The 26,385-nt window shown below is 42.3% G+C and overlaps 2 protein-coding genes across 5 annotated transcripts in view; one reads left to right on the top strand and one right to left on the bottom strand.

The window, feature by feature from the left end:
• The window catches only part of sec24c (SEC24 homolog C, COPII coat complex component), a 19,521-nt gene extending 13,056 nt beyond the window's left edge, over window positions 1-6,465 (bottom strand). Inside the window, exons 1-8 of one of the 4 annotated variants that reach the window (XM_061756105.1) lie at window positions 6,328-6,465; window positions 4,346-4,524; window positions 3,806-3,886; window positions 3,523-3,652; window positions 3,263-3,429; window positions 1,897-2,544; window positions 1,006-1,142; window positions 681-749 (exon numbers count right to left, since the gene is read on the bottom strand). In XM_061756105.1, the coding sequence (XP_061612089.1) occupies window positions 681-749; window positions 1,006-1,142; window positions 1,897-2,544; window positions 3,263-3,429; window positions 3,523-3,652; window positions 3,806-3,886; window positions 4,346-4,505 (1,392 nt within the window). In that variant the 5' untranslated portion in view covers window positions 4,506-4,524; window positions 6,328-6,465. The remainder of the gene's footprint in view (window positions 1-680; window positions 750-1,005; window positions 1,143-1,896; window positions 2,545-3,262; window positions 3,430-3,522; window positions 3,653-3,805; window positions 3,887-4,345; window positions 4,525-6,327) is intronic. The other 3 variants (XM_061756106.1, XM_061756107.1, XM_061756108.1) reach the window with 3 other exon arrangements.
• A 3,142-nt stretch (window positions 6,466-9,607) lies between these two features.
• On the top strand, window positions 9,608-24,720 carry synpo2lb (synaptopodin 2-like b). Its single transcript, XM_061756445.1, has 4 exons — window positions 9,608-9,824; window positions 13,733-14,106; window positions 14,620-14,990; window positions 20,635-24,720. The coding sequence occupies exons 1-4, from the start codon at window positions 9,723-9,725 to the stop codon at window positions 22,992-22,994; spliced, it is 3,207 nt and encodes a 1,068-aa protein (XP_061612429.1). The 5' UTR covers window positions 9,608-9,722; the 3' UTR covers window positions 22,995-24,720.
• The last annotated feature ends 1,665 nt before the right edge of the window (window positions 24,721-26,385 follow it).

Here is a 26,385-nt window from a genome sequence, read left to right as displayed (position 1 = left end):
CTCAATGTGCAGGGATGAATCGCCCACTGTCATTTTTTTACGGTGATCCGGTCCAATTGGGTTCGAGCGCACTGCGCAGTGTGCAGCAGGCTTTACTCTTACTCAATCCGTCATACACAAACCCACTCACTTACTGCCTCACACATGCTCTCTCAGGCACACTCTCACATTCCCCTTCTCTTACACTTCCTCTTCCCCATTCTCTTGCTTTCACTGTCCAAGTCTCTCCCTCATACATAAAAACAGTCTCACTCTTTCAGACTCTTACACACACTTTCACATACAAGTGTCGCTCTTGCAAACACATTCTGCTTCTCTCAACTCATTCATTCTCTCCCTGTCATCCTGACACGCACGCTCTCTCACATTTTCACTCTCGCTCACTCAGCTTCCAAACACACACCATTGAAGGATGTTGACGTGACAAACAAAATTGAATCCCCAGGAAAGCGGGTGAGTCCTGCGGGCATGCAAGCCAAGCCTAACATGCAGTGAATGGAAACTATGTAGGTGAGGGTGGGAGAACACTGATCAGACCCTAAAAACAAGGGATTTGTGAAAACCAGAAGCTCCAAAACATAAACAAACAGTGGCTTTTCAGTGACGGTGAAAGGTCTAGCGGTGGTTGGGATGCGTTTGGAAAGCCAGCAGTATGACAAGAGCCACACGAGGACACTTACTGGGCTGGGAATAGCGTCTGGGTCTATTCTATGTCTTGATTTCTGCACGGCTGGCATGTCAGACGCTTGCTTTACATTCAAAAAGTGTGTCCAGCAACATTGTGCAAGACAGGACAACAATTAATCAACACCACAACAACAACAAAAAGGAGCAGCAGTGTGAAACGATAAGAGAGATGTTGTAAGATGTTATTATTCAGACAGAAATTAGTCAGTAAAAATGTTTACAGATTACTGCGACTGTCAATCATGCACAAGTAGAGAAAAATAATACAGTGGCAAGAGAGTTTGTGTGGATGTCAAAACGTGTTTTGTGGCTTCTTACTGGACTAGGAATGGCGTCTGGATCCAATCTTTTCTGTGCAGGTGGTGCAGGGCCTGGTGCCGGAGCGCCGTAATTCGGTTGCCCGGGACAAGGGCCCGTGTAGCCGGGCTGAGGCCCTCTTACCTGCCCAAATGCACCTGTACAGAGGAAAACAGAAAGCAGATAAGCAGTAGAGTACAATAAAAATGTAAACTGTAGTTCACTCCCCCCCAAAATAAGCGCCAAGGCTAATCAAACCTCAGGAAATAAAAGGCTGCTGTAATTATCTTCACTATGACGATACTAACGAGTGTTGCCATTAACATGTTTACTGCAATAAACAAGTGTACTTGCAGACATGGCATCCGTACAGCTGTGGTTTACACTGAACAATCCAGAGGAAACGCTGCTACACAACTACCCAAAAAGATTCATAGATTAGGGTAAAAAGTCCTGCCCATAATAAATGTCTAATCAATATATTTTTTAAATAAAGTAGATATACTGTGTAATCTCTCATATGCACGCTCTGATGCGTGCACACAGTCGCTTTCTCTCGTTTATACACAAACACACACACACACACACACAGTCATGCAAACTCTAAAAACACACTTTCTCGCTCACATCAACAGTCTACATCTGTCACTCACACAGAATATACACACACTCTTATCCGTCTCACACACACACATTCTGTGTCACACTCTGTCTTTCCGTCACACTTTCTCTCGCCATCACATTGTCTCTTCATGTCACTGTCTATCCCCGTCCAACACATTCTTTCTCTCCGTTAAACACACACACGGACGCACTCTCTCTCTCTCTGTCACGTACACACACACACACACACGCACACACACACACACTCACAAAAAAAAAAACTACCCCTAAAATATGTCTGGCACTCACCATTCTGCTGGGGAGGATACCCTACCGGCATGCCAGGTTGGGGTGGGGGCATCTGCTGCTGCTGCAGGGATCCACGAGGGCCTGGCGGGCCCTGTGGTCCTGGAGGTAAGTGGTTGCTCTGAGACATGGACGCGAGGGGCATCTGGGGTCTTGGAGGAAGGGGACCCGAGGGGAAAATGGGTTGCTGCTGAGGTGGAAAGGCACCTGGGTACTGCCCGGAGGGAGTTGACGTCGGAGGAGGAGGATACTGAGAGGAGGTGGGAGGAGGCGCTCTTGGAGGGAAGGAATCTTGAGGGGCTGAGGAGAAGGCGGGCTGACTGGGGATGAAGGACTGCTGAGGCTGCGACATCAACGGGGAGGGAGCCTGAGCCGGCGGAGGACCCGAATACGAAGGAGGAGGAGGAAAGGATGGCTGACTCGATGGCGGAGGAGGAGCAGGAGAGGTGAACGGCTGTTGAGAGGTAGCGGGGAGAGAGGAATTGAATGGCGGCTGGGAGGGTGGAGGGGGGCCCCCGTAGTACTGGTGAGAAGCAGCAGGTGGTGCCTGGCTGGGAGCAGACGACGCAGGGGGGAGAGCTTGAGTGTAGGAGGCGGCAGGTGAGGCTGAGAAGGAAGTGCTGACAGGAGGCTGGGAGCTGTGCGGCGGTGCTGAGGAGAGAAACAGCAACATTGTGTCAATCAAAACTTTTTTTTTTTTTTTTACCTTTTTCACAAAATGGTGATTTTTCCTTTCATACAATTAACTTTTTTCCCCAGTATATTTTCACTTTTTATCTTAAAATTACAACTTTTTTGACTGGGTATACTTTATGCTTATGTAATTACAACTTTGTTGAAAAATCGACCTTTTCTCATGTTTGTTCTTGGAAAAATGACTCCCGTATACAAAAATTCAACATTCACAAAATTTCATCTTCCCCTTCATATTTTCGCTTTTCCCTCCCACAAAAAAGTACTTCATGCTGGTAAAATTAAGACTTTCTCTCTGTAATTAGGATTTGGTAAACATTTATGCTTTATTCCAAAAGAAAAAATAAATTATGCTTGAAAAATTACAACTTATTACTCATCATTATTGTTCTACTAAAATTGGGGCGCGAGAAAAAAAACAGAAAGAATGATGGCTTTCCCCTCATATTTTCTTCATTAAATTACCTTATTTCTTGTAATATTTTGAAATTTTACTAAATTATTTTTTTCATGCCCACCCAACAAGTGTGAAATTACACAACCGAGTAAATCTTTTTGTGAACTGCCCATGTATGAAAACGTCATTCAGTTTTCTTTGCATGCAAGCCAAACTACACAGATCCACCAAGCTAGGCTGAGCTGCAGTGTTGTTGGATGCCCAGATTAGCGTTAATACCGTATCCGGGAACTGCGGAGTTGGGCGGTCCGCAGTTAATCTGCATGCTACTCATCTGACTGGTGACGTGTTGCATCGTGGGCGGGGGTCCATAGTGTTGGGGGTAGGAGGTGAGCGGACCTGGCAGATTAACCGCTCCTTGGTTGAACGACTGGGATGCAACGGGCCTGGAAACAACACAAAACATTATAATCATTAACACATTATCACCTCTTATCGTAATGACTATAGAAACCAGAGAACAGGATCTTCTCCAGTACCTTGGGGACGCCTGTGTCATAGGTGGCGGTCCATTCTGCATGTCGCTCTGATGATGAACACCATACTGACTATACGCTTGAGGAGCCGATACAGGCGGTGGCCCGGAAGTGGGAGGAGCCCTGCCGTGACCTGAAAGACGGATAGAAATTCCATTCGCCATTAAAAAAACTAAAACTTTTCTAAGTCTGCTATAGTGCAGCAAGGGACAGGAAAAACATACACCTGCAGGTAAAGTGATGATTGGATGAAAGCAAAGTGAGAAGAGTGAGAGGAGGGCGTTACCTAGGTCAAGAGGAGAGGAGAGCTCTGAGATAGGGTTGGCTGGCGCAGACTTAGAGGGGAAGGAGGTAAAAGATGAATAACCTGAAAAACAAGAGACGAAAGACTGGGAAAAAGTAGGCAACGGCGGGAGGACGAAACAGGGTTGAAGTATAAAGCCACGTGAATGCAGCTCAGATTTTCATTAGTGTGATTAGAGACACACGAACAGGGTAACTGGTGTGAAAATAAAATTATGACCATGCATCATAAAATGACAACTTTTCACAGAAAATTACTAAGCAAGCAAAAGAAGCGAAAAACTAAAAGCTTTTGCTCGTAATTTTTTTTACATGTAAAATTACAAATTTCTTCCTCACTAAAATGTGATTTTTCACATTTTCATTTTAAAATTATTTTTCCCCAAAACGTATGCACACATTTAAAAAAATTTCGTCACGAAATAACTATTTTCCTCATAATTCCATTAGCTCATTGATTATTTTTATCCAAATACTTATTCGCAAAAATATCAGACCAAGCCAGGCATCTGTCGTATTTTACCTTGCGGTGGCACTCCAGGCTGGTAGGCTGACGCGGGGCCATTGTAAGGTGCGTACGGAGGCGGGTACCCACTGTCCAGGGGTGCAAAGGTGGGCTGCCCGTAGCCAGGCTGAGGCTGGCTATAGGGAGAGGCCATGGGAGTATGCTGGTTTACATTCATCTTCAGTTCATCCCTAAACCTAGACGACAGGGGACATCATCAACCATTTGGTACTAAATAGACAGCAGTTATGACATGACACCGTTCGACTACCTCCAAATTGCATTAGCATATGATGCTAATATTTACAAGTTCACACCTTTATTTGTTTTGACTCGAACACACATACACGCTTAACTGCATGTCATTCACATTTCCAGGCAAAGTGGATGGCCAAACAAAACCACAGTGGCATTATGTTTAAATGCAAATCACTTGTATAAGAGCTATCAGTAGTGATATACACATTGAAGTTTGTATATATTGAACGTAAATGGCAATATCTGTCAAAAATCAGCACCAGCATTTCATTTCTACCCTTGTTACATAAGTTTTATTTAGAAACGGCAATAATATCCGTGTGTTTAATCATACAAAAGTGTAGAAGTAGAAATGGTGTGGGGGGGGAGAATCCAAATGAACATTGTTTACATTTCATTAGCGCCAATAGTTTGGAATGACATTTAGGGCATTACTCCTCACAGATGATGCATCAAAAATGATTATTCACATACAATACTTCAAAATACAGTACATGACGTTCTGTTCTGGGTCAAATTGACCTGCTGACTTTCAAATCATGAGAATTTGTAATTGAAGCAGTGTTTTGGAACGATCCATCCATGTTCTATACTGCTTATAAGCCCCAGGTGACTTTGGGAAAGAAGTGGGGAACACCCGACTGGTCGCCAGTCAATTGCTGGGCATATATTGATAAACAACCATTTAAACCGATGCAGTATAGACTTCAATGAACCTAACATTCTGGAAGCTGGATAACCGGGAGAAAACTGTACAGGAGAACGGGCTAAGACTCGAACCACGAACAACTGTGAGCCAGACGTACTAACTACTACTAAACCAAAGTTTCTTTAACCAAATATATTAACTACAGATGCTTTTTAAGACGCACAGAAGAACTTTCATACAGAAATACTACTTTTAACTATTTATTCTAACTTTAAATGGTCAATTACCAGGAACGTGACTATGTGTAACCTTATGTTCATTGCAGTATATCCAACGTTCATCACCTCGAGTGACGACGTTTAGGCACGATAACTAGAGGACAAACATTTAAGAGAGTATCACCTATCAGGACAAACACGGGATAAACGAGCGGGGTTTTGAATAATTCAACTACGACGAAAAACACAATCGCTGTGTTGCTTTTTTATAGTGTCGGGACCTATAAGCGAGTGAACATATGAGACAATAAGGTGTGTGCTAAAACAAACAAAAATAATATATATATATATATATATATATACATATTGTATTGAGCCATATTACAACGTTCAAGTGGCTGATGAAGTAAGCAAATTGTTGAAATGAAATGGAAACGCTATCGAGGACTAGCAGGGTGCTAGCTTCACTGCCGCATTACAGCTAGCTCGCCAGCCCGGGTAACATGACAGAATCGAAGCCACAACAAACAAAACACAAGATAACACACAACACGTTTACGGGCGCCAACCGGCGTAAAAAGTGCAACAGTGATGACTGAACAAAAGTTCAATGTGATGGATTTGGGGGGCTAACTTGCGCTAGCCGGCCAAGTGGCTCATGACAGCGGCGTTTCAATCAGCTGTGAGCATACCACTGCCCTAGCACTAAACTAGCACTTTAGCATCCTAGCTAAAGCTAAGTGACATCCATTTGCTTACACCGTAGCTTATTTAGCCGTTGCTAATTAGCTTTAGCACGCTAACATGGCCCAAAAAAGGGCCGGACGTGGTTGTCACGCTCACGTTACACCATTTGTTTCCTTATCGAAACCTACCTCTAAAGTGTTGTGAATGGTAAGACGTCGCTCTGCTCGTGGTAAAGCATAAATCGGCTTAGGGACGGGGGCTAAAAAAAATGGATGTCGTCCCCGGTTGTCTCTCGCTAATCCCTTCTTGGAATGAGAAGCGGAAATTCAGCGGAACTGCTGCAGCAGTATGCCACGTCCACATCCGCCCTTCGCGGAGCCACTTCCGCCTCCATCTACCACCTTCTTCTTCTTCGTTTGCTTCTTCTTCTTCGTTTGCTGATTCTTCTTCTTCTCCTCCTCCTCCTTCTTCTTGGGTTTGTTTAACAAAGGTGTCAAATGTACTCACACAGATGTAGAAATAAATACATTTTAAAAAGTTCTTCAACTCAAGTCATTGAAGTAAAAGTCCTATGTACAGACTCTGAAATGTAATTAAGTTCAAAAGTAAAAATGCATGTTTACTGCCAATTATATACTGTACAATAGCCGTTTTGATAACTTCTTTTACTTCTTTTCTTTTACTTTCTATTCCTTAGTTTGTCAAAATAGGTTTGTTACTTTTTTCAACCGCCATAGGTGACAAAGCGAATTAAAAAATTAATAGAATATTGGATAGAGAGGAAATGGCAACCGCATTGACGACAGCAACAGATTCGGAGAAGCAAGCCCCATGCACAGCCTTATTTGAGAAAACTGTTTGACGTTCCAAGAATACACATCCAAGTAAGGTGTATTCTAACTTAGCATTTTTGTTAGTCAACTACGAAAGTTAAGGGAACACGTTTCAATATTGTGTCCATCCATCCATCCATCCATCCATTTTCTGAGCCGCTTCTCCTCACTAGGGTCGCGGGCGTGCTCCGAGCCAATCCCAGCTATCATCGGGCAGGAGGCGGGGTACACCCTGAACTGGTTGCCAGCCAATCGCAGGGCAATATTGTGTCCAGTTAATTTATTTTATTTCCAGTGCGAGCTTTATATAAAAAAAGGTTTATAAAAGAAGGAAACTATTTTGTGCGTAGATAACTTGTTCTTTGTTAGTTGTGCCACGTTATCAAAATCGGTATAGTACATTTGTATATAATTGACAAGTAAAAATTCATTTGTTTGTCCTTCAGTACATTTGAAAATCTGCACTTTTACTTTGACTTAAGTAAAGGAATTGAAATCAGTACTTGGTTCACGTTTCTCCACACAACGCTAACCTTCTCCACATCGCTGCTGTCCCCATTTCTTTCCACCTTATAAGTCCCCAAGCTCTCAGTTGATCAAGACCTCAACCATGGTTGACTCTCTAATTAGTCTTTTTATTAGGGCCGTCATCTGCGGAGGTTGAAGTAAGTAACAAGTCCATTTTGACAAAGTAAGGAGTAGAAAGTACAGATATCTGTTTTTCAATGCAGTCAGTAAAATGTCAGTACAGAATCTACACTGACAAAGTATTCATACTTTACTTCCTAAAAACGTGAGTAATTGACTCCCTCCATATAAAATGTATCATTGTCTAATAGTTTACTATAAATATATCACAAACCATGATTCCAAAATGGTTTCATATTATTTCAAACTCATAGTACATTACTACTCTTAAAAATAAAGAGTTACAAATTGTTTTATTTCAATAAAAATGCACAAGAGCTGTTCATACAGTTGCACACACGACGGAAACTGCCAACATCTAAAGGTTTGTTTCTTAGCCAAGATGTATCACTTGAACATACTTCCATGACAGCAATTACTGTACTGTTTTCCCAGCTTGACAGAACTTTGGCGGCATTTGGTGGCATTTTTGGGTCTAGGTGAGTTTTCAGTGATTGGCTGGGGATAAGTGCCACAGAAAAAAAACATGATTTACTGAATTTGCAAGTAGTGAAGCAGGAATAGTGGCCTAGGTTTATTTTATTTATATACAAACATTAAAAAGTCAACTGTCTACAATATGCCCCCTTCCAAATTAAACATGAATTTTGACTGTCTACAATCACCTGCCACACCATTAGGTACACCTTCTCAATTTAATGACATCCAAAACAAAGGTTGCATAAATTATGAATCAAAATGTGCTCTTTTTAAATTACTAATTAAATTCAGACACAAATCGTCATTTGATTTTTTGCTTTTTTTTTTGCTTTGACTTGCGAGCGCAAACTTGTGATATGAGCGCTTTCTGGTGGCAGCGAACTCAATTCACAATAAGATTTGTCAATTTGGCAAATATTGAACAATTCCTCAAAAAAGAGGTTTCAAGCTGTTTAATGCCACTCCCAGTTGGCGTTTACTGTCAAACAAAACACAAGACAAAGAGAAGTACGTTTTGTATTTAAAACAACCACATAACTTTGCCTTAATGTCCTTTAGCCTAAGGCTAACATGTAATGGGAGATGCCATAGATGGGCTAACAAATAAGATCTGTGTCACAGTGTCATAACCCTGTAAGCAATGGATATTGAAACAAATTGAGGAGCAACACGTGGCCAAATAATATAACAATACAGGTATATATACTTTTTTTCCATTGTGAAGAACAACTACTATTACTGCACTTTACTGAAAAGCTGAGACTGTCTCCAATCTGTATGTTTCTATTATACTGCCCCCCATGTGTCCAAGGCGCGCACACCGCAAAGAGCAGCACAATACTGTCCATTGAATTAAAGCAATACGTGGCAAAAAATGGTTTCATTTCTCTACATTCTATTTAATTATGGCAAGAGTATAGAGTGGTATAAACTATTTAATTTTTTATTTTGGGGAGGCTTCAACGGTCACAGAATGAATTAAATGTGTATCTCAAGGCACTACTGTAGCTTTATCCTCTCTCATTTGTCAAAATGTGTCACTCAAAACTGCTTTGTAAAGGCTGCAGCACTTGTTTTTGCCTTTGCTTGTGCAGTTGTCCCAAATGTTCTGTCCAGTAAGTAAGTGTACATGTTCACCGTTTTATCTTATTGAAACAGCAGAATTAATTCCTGAGGAAGCCCCAAAAAGACAATAAACCCAGTGAAATTCTTAAAATAAGACCCACACCCAGGCCCCCTCTGCTGAGTCCCCTGTTTAAGAGGCTGTGTCTGTGTGTGCGTGGGTATTTGTGTGTGAGGCGAGGGGGGTTATTTCGGGATGGTGTATCAGCAAGCATCCCCTCTCAGAGTGACACGCCATGTGTTGAATAGGAGGGAATGACGAAGGCACACACACACACATGCACACACCTCCCACGGTCCCGCCCTGCAACACAGCATTCCCGTTGTAGCAGATGCTAGCCAGCCACCCCCCCACCCCCCGTGCCTAACCTTCCTCTTCACTTGGGCCGTGTGGCGTTGGACACTCGCAAAGTGTGAGGAAGTGAAGACCCTCACACACACACACACACACACACACACACACACTTACATATATTCAGAGCAGAAGGCTTGGAGCAGGGATGGTGGCGGAGGAGATCGTGGTCTCCCTCTCCGGGGGCTCCCCGTGGGGGTTCAGGCTGCAGGGAGGAAGGGAGCAGCAGAAGCCTCTACAGGTGGCAAAGGTATGGCGCCGGCGATCACCTTAGATTAAGAGGGTGAACATTTATACCATTGTGAGGTTTTCTCTCGAGTTTGCAATATTGTTAGCCTAATAGCATAATTGCCCAAGTAATTTTTAACTTACTGTCACCATATCACTCAAAATTACCAATGTGCTTGCTGAAAATGATGTCTTTTCTTCATGCCTGTGTAGATTCTCAGTCATCCAGGTCAAGGTAATGGTAATCCACAAAGGTTGAATCGTAGCAACTTCTTGTTTGTTGAATTTGTTTTGATCTTGTTTTTCAGAAAACGTTCAAAAATGACTTGGGCAACTATACTACTATGCAAACAGCATGAACTTCTGTAAGCAACAATATGAGATTCAAATATGCATCAAAAGTCAAACAACCTTGGTATTCAAACCAGCGTCACATTATCCAATCCCACAAGACTTCAGATCAATGAATATCGAAAGTGCATATTGTTCTGTCTATATAAAAGTACAGTTTATTCATTTCAGCAATATTTACAGAAATGCGTGTCTCTTGGGCTATCTTCAAAAGGGTGAGGCGTTTTACTGTATTTTAGTTTTACAGTGATCATGTCCTTTTTTTCTTTTCAAAAGTATAACAATTAGGTGAGGCTCAAATGTGACTTAAAATATGGCTTTTAAGGGTTCTACGAGAGTTTAAATGGATGACTTGGTTTTGCATTGTTTTCAAAGGGGAACATTTGAAATGAGAACAACTTGGAAGTCAACAAAGCATCACAGAACGGACTTTGGAAGTTCCACTCTAAATGAACTCAGTGGCATGTTTGTTTATTGGTTGTGCTGAATTGTATTGTATCCTGGTTATAGGTCACAAAAGAAAGTAATTTACTTGATACAGTTAATGTAAAATGTCAGCAAAATCAATATATTAACATGCCATTGACTACTTTATGCAGAGTGCACTGAACCATATTGTATCCTATACATGGGTCAAAACAAAAAATAATTTACTGGATACAAATAATGCAAAATTTAAATAAAATCAATACAGGCCTACCGTAGTGCTTTGAGATACAAGTTTAATTCACACCAACACACTTATAACTAAAAACACTCATCGTTCCTGATTGAAATAATTGGAAATGTTATTAATCCTCAAAGTCCTCAACAAAACCTGAACATGAACATTTGTTCTAAAACAGTTCACAGATGCCAGAATGAGCGCGTTCTCAATAACGTTCATCAAACAGAAATGAACAAAATTCTCAAGGTCTAAGGGTGTTTATTTGTCATTTCAGCCATACACAGAGAGTCAAAATATCATATATCCTCGACCCGGCACCCTTTATAGACACACTATTAATGCAACAACGACCCATGCGATTCATTTACGGGTTTATGGGTCACAAAACTGTGAAAACATGTCTGATATGGACTCAAGTTTCAAATTTAGGCCCATACTAGCTGTTAGACCTTGGATGATGAATGTGTCTTGGACTTTATTCAGCCATACTAATGTTAGGTCTGAAAATGAGGTTTAATCATCCGAAGGCCTTTTGTGTTCGCTGTAATAGGAACATTTGGATTGTGACCTTGCTGCCACCAATCAGTGTGTGTGTGTGTGGGGGGGGGCATACCTCAGATAAGCTTGGTTGGGGAATGGTGGGGCACAGAGCTGCAGGATAAGAATAACCCCTTTAAGAGAAGCTGGAAGCTAGTCATGGAAAAAAAGCCCTCCTGTTCACACACACAAAAATAAAGACACCACACGCACGCACACACACACATGTATGATACACATTTCCCCAAGTTATTGTCCATGTTTCTTTGGATTTCTCGCACAAAGGTTTTATTTTGGGTACGTGGGCGACATAGTGAATGGCGGGCATGACCCCTTTGGCCCAGACGGGTGATGCAGCTGTTCAAACCCCCCTCTTTCATTATGCTCACTTGTGCTGTATGCTAATATATTGTCAGACTATGTGTGTGTGTGTGTGTGTGTGTGTGTGTGTGTGTGTCGATACATTATCAGACTATGTGTGTGTGTCAATATATTATCAGGCTATGTGTGCATGCGTGCGTGCGTGCATGTGTGTGTGTGTGTGTGTGTGTGCGCGTGGTTGCTGGCTGTACTGGAACTGTGGAAAAAGTCCTTGCGCATGTCAGCGATGCTGATAAAAGCAAAAATACTGGGAACATGCTCATCATCACACTTATTGGATAAGATGTATGCAAGTGTGTGTGGACAGATAGGGGGCTAAAAAAACACACACACACGCACAAACACACACTCACTCACTCACACAAGCTGAGTTATTCTGATGCACGATCAAATATTTTAACAGTGTGAGTGACAGGATGGATTGCATATTAACTTTGTTGTCATTCAGTGGGACTAATTGACTCTTAAAGACCCTGTAAAATGAATTCAGAGATTTTTTTCTAAATACATTATACGTGTTTGAAGATAACTGCTGAAAACGTGCAAGGATTGAGAACTTTGGTGTATTCAGTTGTGGAGATATAGGATGAAACTGTTTTTCACCATTTCGGTTTTCCAGATTTTTGGGGGTGTGGCTAAAACAGCACTGCGTGACGCACTTTGAACCCTGGCATGAGTCTTCCCTCCTCCACTATATAAGAACTTGAGCGCCTTCGTTCACATCAGTTTTTATCCTGCATAACTGCAACATGAAGTTAGCTAGCTAGCTATGCATTCATCCCAAAAATGCATCTTCGCTTTGGGTAGTCTGCTGGAATCGCCTTTTTAGAGCGCCTCGTTGTGGGTATGTTGACATAATGCAGAGAAAACAAAAAGAAGTCTGATTTGACAGCCAGCGTGTGGACCGGGGCTTTGGGCTGGCATGGCCGCTTTAGAGCGCATCATTGTCGCAACGTGGAAAAGCCCTCTCCGACAACCTGGTGGGAGACACGGTATGCCAGCCACTGGAGGCTTTTTAAGTGGATATACAGTATTTTTGCAGCTCAAAAATATAAGCATCAGAAAGCTCTGAGATGAAGTAGCATCCATTTTTAAAGGTTGGAGAAGTTGTATTCGATTGACAATTGAACAGGGCGTGGTTTCAGTGCATTCAGTGAACATGACCACAGCGTCTGAGAGCAAAGAGAACTGATTTATTATTATTATTTTTTTAACGATTTTGACAAAATTAGGACAAAAACCTGCTGGCCTTGTTATTTTTCTTCTCTTGCGTATATATATTTTTATTTTAAATTTAAGTGGTATATTAAATACATTGACAAAAGTTAGATTGGCAATGACAGCACAATACTGCATAAAAACAGTGTCAAATTTATAACTGTTTTGATACATTTTAGTCTTTCCCATTACTGTCTAATGTAATCGCCTGCCTATTTGCTCCTTGTAAATTAAAAATTAAAAATCATTATTTGCGGTTTTTGTGTTAGGATGCCACCAAAGCCCTGTCTAAACAGGGATCGGTGTCAAGGAATTATGTTGAAGTGATGCATTTCGGTTGACAGATAAGTTTTGTATGTCAGGGAGGTTTTGCAGTTTAGGTTAAAGCGGTTTAGCAAGTTTAGCCTGGGTTGTTAGTGGAAGTGACAGATGTGCATGTATACGTGCACTTTGGGTGCATTTTTACAAAATAAAATCAATACATTTTTAAGTGTAAATGTTGGAAGGTGAGTTTGAAATGTTGTTTTGGGATGACAGTTGGTGATATATTTACAGTTTAAATGATTAATATAGGCAGTTACACACATTTTTAAGTGGGGCGTCAATTACTAGATTTTTTTTCGTTATTCGCAGTCAGGCTTAGTCCTATTACTGTACTAAGTAAAAAAGCTTTTAAATGTGTCTTACTAGAATCAGAGAATGAGCCTGCTGAAACATCATCTCATTGTTTGTATAATACTCATTGTATGATTTTTGCTTAAATGCCCAATGTGCAGGTACGCCGTCGCAGTAAAGCGTGCAGGGCGGGGCTGAAGGAGCATGACGAGCTGGTTGCCATCGGCGACCACACGTGCGTCGAGCTCAGCCACGCCCAGGCCATGACCCTCATCGATACCCAGAATGGCACGCTGCACCTGAGGGTCAAACGGTCCCCGTCGTACCCGGCTCGCTGCTCACCTCCGCTTCTATGTGTGAGCTCCTGCGTCGTTACCTCACTGCCGGACAGCGAGGCCTACTACGGCGAGACGGACAGTGATGCTGACACGCGCTCGCACGCGCAGCGCCGCCAGGCCCGTACGCCTCCTCGCGCCTGCTCACCTGCTCGCTATGACAACCATGGGGAGGAGGAGGAGATGTCTGAGATGAGTGGGTAAGGGAGATTTGTGCCTGAGAGCTCTTCTGCCCAACACAGAGAAAAAAAGACAGAGAGAGTTGGGAGAGGGGTACAGTCAAAGTCAGACATTAGACATCAGAATATTCATTAATTTTTCTATTAAAGCACACATTTTTGCCACTTGTTGCCAGGCAGAATTTATGGGGCACAATCCTTTATGTCCTAAAGACCAATTTCAAATATAAAAAAGGTACACACCCGTCATGCTTTTTAGTATTTGCTAGTTGTTGCTCGGCCGAGAGAGCGTTGTGCGTGGTGTTCGCTGAGTTCTCGCTAGTTAGGTGGGTGAGAGAGAGAGAGAGAGAGAGAGAGAGAGAGAGAGAGAGAGAGAGAGAGAGAGAGAGAGAGAGAATACAATACAGTGCTATTTTGTGGTGTTTTTTTGGGACGGCTGGAATAAATTGTAATTCCCATTTAACATACTTGGCCAATAAAGATGATTCTCATTTTGACTGTACTGTCTGTGATTTTCCCTTGTCTGTCTTGAAGCTATGAGAGTGCTAACGATGCAGCGGCCGGTCCAATGCAGGGGCAGTGGCACGGCGTCCCACACAAGGACTTCATCTACCAGCCCCCCCAGGTAGGGTGGACCACCCCGGCCCAAAGCGTCACACCGCACTCACTCACCCCGACCCACGAACGAGCTCTGGCGGAGACCGAGGGTGAAGGAGACAGTGGCTTCCAGGAGGCGCTGGCTGGCGTCAGGCTCGCCGCATGCCCTCCGCTGGTCTCTCCCGAGCGGGCCAAGGAGGCCCTGACGCTGGGGTCTTGGGGTCAGCTGGTGCCCATGGTGGGACCCCAGCAGGGCCCCGTGAGCGAGGAGCTCGCTGCCACCTACATGGACAAAGCACGGCAAGCCAGTGAGTATATGTGCAAAACTTGTTTTAAACTTTAAAGGTCCCGTATTTTGGCTATTTAGACCTCCATAGAGAGACTGTCTAACATGGACTTATAAAAGTGTCAATTTAATTTCAAAACCACGGTGTTTTACCTTGGATTTTGTCATATGAGTGTCGAGAAAATGCCCCTCTGATAGCTACCGCTGTTTGACCCAGTTTTGTATCCACTTTATCCATATTTGGCTTTCCTGATTGGTTGCCTCCGTGTAGAAGACCCACTTGTGAGAGCACGCTGGCTCGGGAGCGGAAAGGGAAAGCAGAGATCTTCGCAAGTGACGTAGATAAGCCCAAGAAATTCGAATGACCTGATTTCAGGCCCTTTTGGCAGAACAACGTCTGGAATTCAGGATTGCGTGGATGATTTTTCATTCATATTTCACCTTTGCTGAGGCACCATAGAGACAATATTACATCCCAAGTACTAGAAGAAGTTGGTTTGGCATAATATGTCCCCTTTAATTATAGTATTAGGGTGGGCCAAAAGTAGGTATACGCTTGTTTTTTTCTTCTCAGTATATTACAGTTACACTGAATATTTATTACAAATACATTCATCCATTCTCAACATCGCTTAACCTGGTTAGGGTCACGGGGCGCTGCGGCCTGTCCCAGCTGACTTTGGGTGAAAGGCGGACTACACCCTGAACTGGTAGCCAGTTAGTCGCAGGGCACATATATACACGGACAACCATTCGCACTCACACCGTCACTGAGTGGGAACTGAACCTGCACCAAACTCAGGCGAGTGTACTACTACACCATCAGTGACTTTAAACACATTTTAATCGCATCAATTTAATGTAAGGTTTCAAGCAAGGGTTAGGGTTTCAAAATGGGGTTTCTATAGGGTTTACGATTCATGTTAGTGTTTTTAGCAGGCGTTAGGGTTTATAGTTAGGTGTTTCAAACCAGGGTGAATGTTTCAAATTCGGGTTTCAAGGTCAGTGTTACGGTTTGAAGTCCAAGTGTGGATTTGTGAGAGTGGTGAACTGGTGGAGACCCCATCTAATTTCAAACCAATTTAATTTAGTTTATAGGATTTTTTTAACATCAAAATCAAAAGGATTTAAGAACTACAGAATAAAATGTTATATTATTATTATTATTATTATTATATAGCATTTTCTTAACTTTTCTTTCTATCTGGTGAACAGATGACGTATTTAGTTTGAATAACATTTTAGAAAAAGCTTAAAAATACTCGATTTTTTTTACTCTTGGTCATTTCCCCCCCATTATTGTTTGAAGAACATATTTTTATTGAAAAAACTTTTTTTTTCTCATTATAATTTCTTGGTTTTGATTTAGGATACATAAAATGTCATTTATTTTTTTGGAAAGTTTTGGTAACTTTTGTTCTTTGTATCTGAAGAAAACTGTATTTTGGTCACTTTTCATTTTTATTTCATAAGATTTTTTCTGTGCCTTTTTTCTTTTTAGAAGAGTCTTGTTATTTTTTTTCTTTTTATCTGAAAAACATGTTTTGGGCTAAAACACTAATGAATCACACAATTTGGATTTTTTTAAATGTAACATTTTGCATTTGATTTAAGAAGCATGAAATGTTGTGTAAAACTGATTTAGTTTTTGGGATATTTCCAAAATTCACAAAAATATTTTTAATGAAAAATGTAAATTTATGACTAACTCAATATTTTTTTTTTTTTCTCTGATGGTTACACATACAGCAAGTGACAATGACACATTCCAACATTGAAACAAATATAACAAGAGATATAAAAACTAAATAAAGTTTCCTTAAGGTGAATAAAATATCAGCATAAGTACAATACAGTGTTGTGAATAACACTAAATGTGATGTTTCCTCGCTGCGCTCCAGTGGCAGGTCAATGAATGTAATTTCAGCATTACGTCAAGTTCTATTCTTGGCCTGAGTGTCCTAGTATGCTAAGCCTTCTTTACATACCAATTTTTTTTTTTTTAGAGTCCTACCTACAGGGCACTATGATGCACTGTATGCGACACTATAATACATAATACGAACCATTTTGTATATATTTGGGATGTTTAGTTCTACAATAAGTGTGATAAACCTCACGTCACGGCAGCAGTTGTGATAGTTCATAGATGTGACTTCACACGTGATAAAATGTTGTATATCATCTATCTATCTATCTATCTATCTATCTATCTATCTATCTATCTATCTATCTATCTATCTATCTATCTGTGATTAGGTAAGGGTAAAGTATCGCGCGAGGCATTCAGGGACATGCCATTTCTCGTGTTACACATTCAGATGGCTGTATGTCTGCAGTGGGAGTCAGGAAGAGTTATGAGCAAGCATATCCTCTATAGTCTATAAATGAATGTATGTATATAAAGTTAATGCTCCTGTTTCGTTGGTTTCTTTTGTTTCTCCAAAACAAAATGCCAATAAATTAATATATATATATATTTTTTTACATTTGTTGATTACACTTATTAAAGGGTGAATTTTCAATTTAAAAAGAAAAATCACTTTTTGGCATTTTCCAAAACTGTCAGTATGACTTGACAGGGGCACACTCCCATGCCCTCGTAAGAAAAATAAACTTCAAACCGAAAACCTTAGTGTTATAGTAACACTGCATTACAAATAAGGTGCTTTTCTGGGGTAACAAGGTAACAGGTCATGCAAGGCCTGGGGATTGTGCCTGTGAGTGCACGACAAATGATCGACACCTCATCAGTCACGCCGTCTGTCTCTGATTTGTTGTTTTTCCCTCACGCACTGTTTTTTTTTGCAAATCAAATTAGAGGCACAAGATTTGGCCAGAGAGGGCTGATTTTTTTTCTTCTTCACAGATTAAATTTCTCAAAAATGTTTTTTAAACCAAAAATAACATAATAAAAAACAAATCATCCCAGGTCTTTTAAATAACAAAACTGTTTGTACAAACATTACTCTTTATATTTTGTTGAAAAAAAAACCCAGCACATATTTTTAATGCAATATTTTTTTCTGTTTATCTTTTGTGAGTGCAAATCATTTTTGAGAAAAAAAAAAAAAAAAATGCTTTTGTCTTGAACAAAATCACCCCCCCAAAAAATATATTTCCATGTTTATTTTTTATATATATATAAAAGTTTATTTATTTGTTTTAAATGAAAAATTCCATTTTCTTTGTTTAAAGAACAAAAAAGTCATACAATTCGTAGTTGCTTTTCACTGGACAGGTTTAAGAAAACAAACAAACATGAAAATATCACAAAATTATTCTACACGGTCGCTTAATATGACAGTTTAGGTCTATTTTCTATGTACTGAGTAAGATTTATCCATATACAGTATAACACACGAATTGTGTTACCATGGAGTTTAAACTGTATTTTATCGTGCAAAAAAAAAAGTACTTCTACTACTCAACCTAAACAAAGAAGCAAAAGGGGCCTTTTAAAATCCAAAATACAAGTCACATATTTTATTGAGTCATGCAAAACACCAAATTTTGGCACATAACTCCTTGTATTCTGTATTATATTCAAATGACATCACACACAGACCCAGTGATGACGCTGCTCTCTAAATATTTCCTGGTGAGCGGATCTGCTGGTTCTATGTATGTGTCAGTGACAGGTGTTTAATGCGAGTCAGGAAGACAGGAATAGTGGCTTGACATCATACGTTGCTTTGCGCGGCGGGACGGAAACAACAAAAGGTCCTTAACACTCAGAGAGAGGTAGCAGCCACTAAGTGCCTTGGAGAAGCAAAGGGTGAGGGTGTGTGTGTGTGTGTGTGTGTGTGTGTGTGTGTGCTGTAGGAGGGCCTGGGGGAAGTTAAACGCACGCGCACAAAATTAGTCTTGAAAGATGAGGGACCCGACATCTCATTCAGCAGGTGGGCACACAAGCCGACTCACAGGTAAGTGAGACAAAATGCCTAATTGGACGAAGCGCTAAGAATAATCATCTATCTCTATTTATGCAATCAAAAGATCTGATCAATGAAAAGCATGTAGCTCCAAATTTTGGGATTTGTTTTCAAAACAAAATGTATTTTTTAGATGAAAAAAAGAGGATTTTTATAAACAAAGGATATATCGTTGAAAGAAAATGAATTTGCGGGATTTTCTTAAACAAACAATCTTTTTAAGGAATATATTTTTGTCTAAAAGGTTTTATTTGACCATTTTATCTGCTGAACAAAGTACATTTTATTTTTTGGATGAAAAAAAAATCATACATTTTGAGGATTTTTTTTTCAATTTCATCTAACTTTTTTCACGTTTTGGCAGTTTGTGATCTTTGTTTTGTTCCTGTTCAATGAAAAGCATGTGGCACATTTTGTGATTTTCTTTTGAAACAAATAAATAAAATATATTTAATCTAAAATATATTATTTTTAAAGAAAGTATGTGTATTTTTCTATAAAAAATTATAAATTTACATTTTGTTTAAAATAAAGAATGAATTTTTCTATTGATAACATGATTTTTTTATTACCATTTTATATGATAAGGAAGATTTTGTTTTTGAGGACTTATTTCATCACAGCTTCTTTTGAGTTTTGGCATTTTCTGTTTTCTGTATCTGAAGGTCTTTTTCTTCCCCTTTTAAAAAAAATAATCACAAAATGTGAAGTTTTTTTTTTAAATGAAATCCACATTTGGTTGTTTTTTTTAAAGTTTTGGTTATATGTTTTCTTTTTTTTTAAGAAAAAATGTTTTTTTTTTGTTGAAAAAAAACCCAAAATCACACAAAATTTAGAGACATGTTTTTCATTGGTCAGCAAATATATTAGGATTTGTTTGTTTTACTCATTTATTTATTGTATTTTGTATTTAACCCATGTGAGACGAGTAAACGTTATCATAGTTTTAAATAGCATCAGACTCAAAGAGGGTACATACTGTACACAGGGGACCAAACAGCATCTGTGGAGAGACTAGACACTGTGATCTAACCATCCCGGACTGTGTGGCTCATTGTTGGAGATCAGCAGGAATTCTTTTTTGTAAATCCATAACGCATACGGCTGTCTGTCAGTGATTATCTTCACTGTCACCGTCCGGAAAAAGTCAGCCCGTTTAGGGCTGGACAACTAGTACTAAAAGTACTTACACATGGCTTCTTTGTTTTGTCCTCCTCTTTGTGATAACGACGCTTATCAGAAGTGGAGCTTATTCGGTGCCATGGAGGCAAATATTAGTGACTTATGCTGAGTGGTGGGCCAGGCGCCCAGTGCGGCATCCCGTTGGGGGGGGGGGGGCAGCACTCGCACCCCCCGCTCCCCTGTTGACGACCAGCCCAATGTGTGCCATTGATGGTTGGCGCACATGGCACCTACACTTTGTAACAGTTGTCTTGAAAATCATTTAATTTAATTTCAGTGACAAAAGTATTTCGGTCCGAAACAGAAAATGCACTTTTGGGCCATTTTCGGCCAATTGGTGGCTGAAAATTCAGTGCATCACTAGTAGAAAGTAATGCTATCTGTTTTCAGATGTAGGAAGTAAAAGAAAAAAGTCATCAGTAAAATAAATACTCAAGTGAAGTACAGATACCTGAAAAATCGACTTAGTAAGGAAATATTTGTTCTCCGTTGCTTTCCACCACTGCTTTTTTTCCTGTCCTGATCCTATTCTGCTTTCTTCTTGTGCAGAGCTGCATCGTGGGGAGAGTTTGGTTGAGAAGCAGGTGAAAGAAGCTCGCACCAAATGCCGCTCCATCGCCTCGCTGCTGACCGACGCGCCCAACTCAAACTCCAAGGGGGTGCTCATGTTCAAGAAGCGGCGGCAGAGAGCCAAGAAATACACGCTGACCTGCTTTGGCAAGGCTGAGGACGACCAAGGGGGCCAAAGCACAGAGGGTGAGACGGAGGAGGAGGAAGGCGGGAGCTCCATCCAGAGCTCTGAAGTGGACGAGGAGGGCTTCTCAGCTTCGTTCGACCCCACGTGGGATAGCGGTTACTTAGACCTGCTGGACAGGAGGAGTGCCGCCTGCCCGCCTGCCACGCCGACAGCTGCCAATAACAGCCCAGGGCTTGATAACTTGAGCTTTGTGGCGCCTGTCAGTCAAATTCAAAATATGGAGCTGTTCAGACTGGAGACCATGACACAACCAGACGGTGCTATGTCTTCAGTTCCGGATGTGCCTCTTCTCAAGGTGGGTCCAGTTGCCATAAGCCAGGCTAGTGTTACATTAAGCCCACCCCCTTTGACACCTCTGCTTAATCAAAATGGCCCACATGTCAACCTCAGTCCAAGTCCAAACCTTGAGCACCATTTGAGTCCCCCTCCGCTCAATCGCACGGCTCGCCCCTTTACTCCCGGTCCTGCGGTGCCCCGCTCATCAGTGACCTCCGTGATGTTCCGCCCTCCCCAGCCCAAACCGGCGGCGGCTGTCTCCATGGTGACCATCGCACCCACTCACTATCCAGCAGCGGATGGGAGGAGAGCCGTGTCCAGCACCTCCCTCTACATCCCTCCTCGGAACAACGGCGTTGGTCCCTCGGTCAGCGCCTCGGCCCTCTCGCCCCCCTCGTCTTTGAGCCCCTCTGCCCCCGTGGCTCCTCAAAGTTCCCCAGCCCACCCTGCTCAACACTTCTCCCCTCCACAACCATTTCACTCCCCTCCTACCTTTTGTCAGCCTCCCACCCCTGGTCCCATCTCGCAGGTCCAAGTCTCGATGCTCCCTCCAACTCCGATTACCCCAGCCACTCATCCCTGCATCCCCGTCGCCATGGGGACTGCATCAACCCCCCAAACCTCAGCCTCGGATTCACTGGCTACTCGTGAGCAGCGCATCTCGGTTCCAGCTGTTCGCACCGGCATCCTGCATGACGCCCGTGGTCGTAGCAGCAAGAAGCCGATGTTCAGCGCCATCCGAAGCAAAGATGTGTCCCCAAACCCTGCCTTGATGTCCATGGTGCAAAACATGGACGACCGCTTTGTGAGAACGGCTGGCGCAGAGTCTGGTGTTGTATCCGGGGGTGAGGCTGGCCATGAGTCTGGGCCCGAGGAGGACTGGTTGCGGCTCGGGGCTGAGGCTTGCAACTTCATGCAGGCTCAGCGGGGACCCAAGCCGCCGCCCGTGGCTCCGAAACCGAACACCTCGCAGGCGCCTCAGCTGGCAGGGAAAGGGGGGCAGCTGTTTGCCCGCCGACAAAACCGGATGGATCGTTACGTTGTCGAGCGGAGTCCCTCCGTTGCTCCTGCGCCATTCTCTCCTTCCCAGACCAGGGAACCTTCTCCCACGCCATCCCTCCCGGCCACGTGGAAGTACTCCTCCAATATCCGTGCCCCACCTCCCATCAGCTACAATCCCCTCCTGTCACCCTCGTGCCCTCCCAAAGCCCAGAAGAAGGGGGAGGTGACAAAGTCCGGACTGGCTGGATCCAAAGGGAAAAAATCCGCCAAAAAGCAGGTTGACGTCATGAACCACCAGCCGTACCAGCTCAACTCATCTCTGTTTACCTACAGGGGTCCTCAGGACACCACTGCCAGTCAGCAGCAGCGAGGTGGTCCTCAGAAGACGGCACAGGTGTACGAGGTGAAACGTTTCTCCACCCCCCCTCCGACAGCCACCAGCCCTGGCCTGAAGGTGATCGTACCTCGATCAGCCACGACGCTCGGAGAACCGCTGTGGCGTTCTGAAATCGCCTCCCCCCCACCCCAAACCGCCACTCACCGTCAAACGCCTCCTACCCCTTACCAATCTCAGTGGTCCCAGGGGGACCTGTCCCCTCCACCGCCCCCTGCCCCCACAGCTCCCCTCCCTCAGCTCCCTACCTTCACCTCGCCTCCAAACGCAGTCCAGTCCCCCACGTTCTCCCACCTCCAGCCCCAACAAGGTGACAGGCAGTTTAAAAGCGCCCCAGATCTGAGCCCTCTTAGGCCTCCCGGGGCCACCCGGCAGACGTCCACCGGCAGCCAATATAGCAGGGTTCCCAGACCTAGATTCAGCACCTCTAACCTGGGTCTACAGCCCTGCGTGTGGCACCCTGGTTCCACCGCACACTGAGCTAACACATTTTAGTGTGGACTGACTATAAGCCATTTTATTTTAAAAGGAAATCCACTTATTTTCAGTTTGGTAACATTGTTATTCACATCTGTGGATGTGTGTTTGAGCTCAAGCTCAGTTTGGACTGGCAACAAGATAAAAAATGTGATCCACTTTCTTTTTTTTTTAGGGGTAGATACTCTTTGATTTGGCCATCTTGACACATTTAGTTAAAATTTAAAGGCAACATGGTGGCTTAGCAAATGTACCGGAGAGAGATTAAAAGTTTAACAGATTAGAAAGGCAGTAGAAAGATGATGAATAAAGTGTGGACTGAAGGATGTGGAAAAAGACTGATTTTAGCTGTGGATCGGAAGGTGGATAAAATACAAGAAGATTCGATGAAGTCTAATGAACTTCCTGTTGTAGGAGCAATCAAAGTAGAAGCACCAAGGACTTCAACCTTTTTTCACATTGCTTGTAATTATCCAAATACACGCTATATTGTGTTTTGTTTTCTCTCTTTCTTATAATATGACAAGAGTATAGTGGTACAGGCTTTTTTTTTTCCAGAGGTGGGGGACTTGAGTCACATGACTTCACTTGATTTAATTTACCAATTTTAAGAATTGGAACTTGCTTGGCTTAGATTTATAAACCGACTCCACTTTGAATAGAACAACATGACTTGACAAAGGGGCGGCGCGGTAGAGGACTGGTTAGCACATCTGCCTCACAGTTCTGAGGACCTGGGTTCAAATCCCAGCCCCGCCTGTGTGGAGTTTGCATGTTGTCCCCGTGCCTGCGTGGGTTTCCTCCGGCTACTCCGGTTTCATCCCACATCCCAAAAACATCCATGGTGGGTTGATTGAAGACTCTAAATTGCTTGTAGGTGTGAATGTGAGTGTGATGGACTTGACAAAGGATATCAATATTTGGATTTCAAAGTTAGCGTGCTGCTTGTTTTTTTTTTGTTTTTTTTTATGAATGAAAAGTAATTTTCGGTGGCGTGTGCGAACCTGGTAAGCCGCCAGTATGAAATTAAGTGGAGGGCAAAGACCATGCAACGAAACAGATTATTATTAAAGGATTATTCTTTTGATAAATTTGGTAAAAAGAGAATGGCAACATGCAAAGTTTACAAGTCAAAGATAAGAGACACAACAACTAGGAAATCTAACTTCTTGTGTCACTATATAACCCACAAAGAAACTACCGTAACCTCACAGTTTAGCTAACCGATAGCTGGTCAAACATGAACTACCGGTCAGCTTCAAGTCAGTTACACATTTAATTGAGAAGAAAATAAGGTAATAGACAATAAATAGACTGGTTTGGGACCATATAAAATATGTCTGCTAATGTTAGTACAGCTAACTAACGTAAATACAGATAGGCCTACTGAGTGTAAATAAGCTGATGTGCAAATATACTGCATGTTGTAGCAAGATCGGATAACTTGACCGATGACTTGCTTAACCCAAGTGATGACATGGCTCGACTTGGTTGATTTTTGCCACAGTAACTTGGGACTTACTTGAAACTTTAAGGTTAAGACTTGAGACTGACTTATGATTTATAGAACGTGACTTACTCCCACCTCTGGTTTTTGTAGTGTTTTTCCATAATATCACACACAAAAAAAGCACTAATTACATCTAGGTGGAACAACAGGCGGACAACGTGTCTTTTTTTTTCTTTTCCACCGGGACATGGCGGCTAAATAAAAATAGACATGACTCACCTCAGCTGTCACTCTCTTTCTTCCTGTGTCACCCACGTCAGTGCCCACTTTCATACCAGCTCCCTGTCAAAAATCCTCCTCATCTCATTTTTTTCTCAGCTAAAAGATGCATAGGTGTACGAAATCTCAGTTTTCTCAGTTGATGTCAGCCCATCTATTTAGGCCTTTACAACGTTTTTTTCCCCCATCTCCACCACATGGGGGCAGTGTGAGATTGTTCAGACACTTTAAGCTAGCTGGTTCTGCCGAGACAGAAACTAAAATGCTAGGACACTTTAGTGCAGAAGCCCTGACCCTGTGTTAAAGCCCAAGCATGGAGGAGAGAGAAAATCATCACATTGGGCGCTAGTGTGTCCGATTGACACATCTGGTACACATCCATCATAATAGGATTCCCAAAAGTCAATAGAAAAACTCTGCTGTGAAACAGATATTGTATGCTAGATGCTTAATTTTGAAAGTTGTGAGTCTTCATCATAGGGTGCGGAAGGATCCGCCATTGTAAGACGAAATTTGCCACCGGAGTATGAGAAAATAGTAGCATCCAGCACCACTTTGTCCGACTGACACAAAATCCGGCATGCAGGTTCATCATAACAGAACCTTCGAAAATCAGTTAAGAACCTGCGCTGTGAAACACACAGGGAGTCGCCCATTTTGGTTTGAAAAGTGATGTTTTTTACGGTTTTGGCCATTTCCAGGGATTGTTCCGTAACAAACTCCTTCTAGGGAATAGACCCAATCCACACCAAATTTGAAGTGGGTATTCTAGAAAGATTGGCATTGCCTATTTTCATCATGTGTGAATATTTGCCGTGAGACAGGAAACTGAGATTCTGCTTCAGAAACTCAAATTTTGACCTAAAGTGCTGGGTACGAAGAAGGTTGCCACCTTGAGGAGATCCATACATCACATTCCAGAATTTCACTTCGCTCCCACTGGCATACAGTACTCTCATTCACACCGTGTTCTTTTGACTTTTGATTTGTCCCATCGGTCGCGACAGCGACTCACTCGCATGACTTGTTTGGCACAGTTTTCAGCCAGATGTCCTTCCTGACACAATCCACCCTTTTTTTTTTTTTTTTTTTATCACGCCATAATGGTGGGAAACTATGATGTAGCTTTCCTTCTTTGAACATATCCAAGAGTTTACCTTTTCTTGGAGCGTCATAGCCGTTGTAGAAAGAGAACGAAAATACGCCGATAGGTGTTAATTTTGCATTTATCAGCAAATATTCGCCTCTCGCCCGAAGATAGCAGGGATAGGCTCCAGCACACCTCCGACCATAGTGGGGATAAGCAGTACAGAAAATGGATGGATGGACTACAGAATGTAAGAGTTCAAATGTGTGGCTTTGAATTGAAGGATGGTTGGCCTACTTTTCACAGAGGCCACTGGACAGCCTCGCAGTTGTGAAACCCAACCAGACCTGTGGAAAAAAAGGGATGCAACCTTTGACCCTTGACTGTGATCAGGTGATTCTGAGGCTAATATTTGCTGCTAATTTTAAACGAGTGCCGCCGCACGCTTCACGCCCAAATGGGTCTTGATTTTGTAAATATATCAAGGGACCTGCTGGCTTCATTGACCACTTTTTAGCTCCATGCTATTCCCTCTGAATTAGCGACTTGCTGCCTTGCATACAATCAGCCATTTCACC

This window comes from Phyllopteryx taeniolatus, chromosome 19 (assembly GCF_024500385.1).
Source record: "Phyllopteryx taeniolatus isolate TA_2022b chromosome 19, UOR_Ptae_1.2, whole genome shotgun sequence".
NCBI classification, from domain to species: Eukaryota; Metazoa; Chordata; class Actinopteri; order Syngnathiformes; family Syngnathidae; genus Phyllopteryx; species Phyllopteryx taeniolatus.
The sequence above is the reverse complement of the archived record's forward strand: the minus strand, read 5'-3'. Positions and strand labels throughout refer to the sequence as shown.

Excerpts from the sequence above, each read along its gene's own strand:
- synpo2lb (XM_061756445.1), top strand. The coding sequence starts at position 9,723 with ATGGTGGCGGAGGAGATCGTGGTCTCCCTCTCCGGGGGCTCCCCGTGG. Across the intron at positions 14,107-14,619 it reads GAGATGTCTGAGATGAGTGG|CTATGAGAGTGCTAACGATG; the intron begins GTAAGGGAGATT and ends TCTGTCTTGAAG. Across the intron at positions 14,991-20,634 it reads GGACAAAGCACGGCAAGCCA|AGCTGCATCGTGGGGAGAGT; the intron begins GTGAGTATATGT and ends CTTCTTGTGCAG.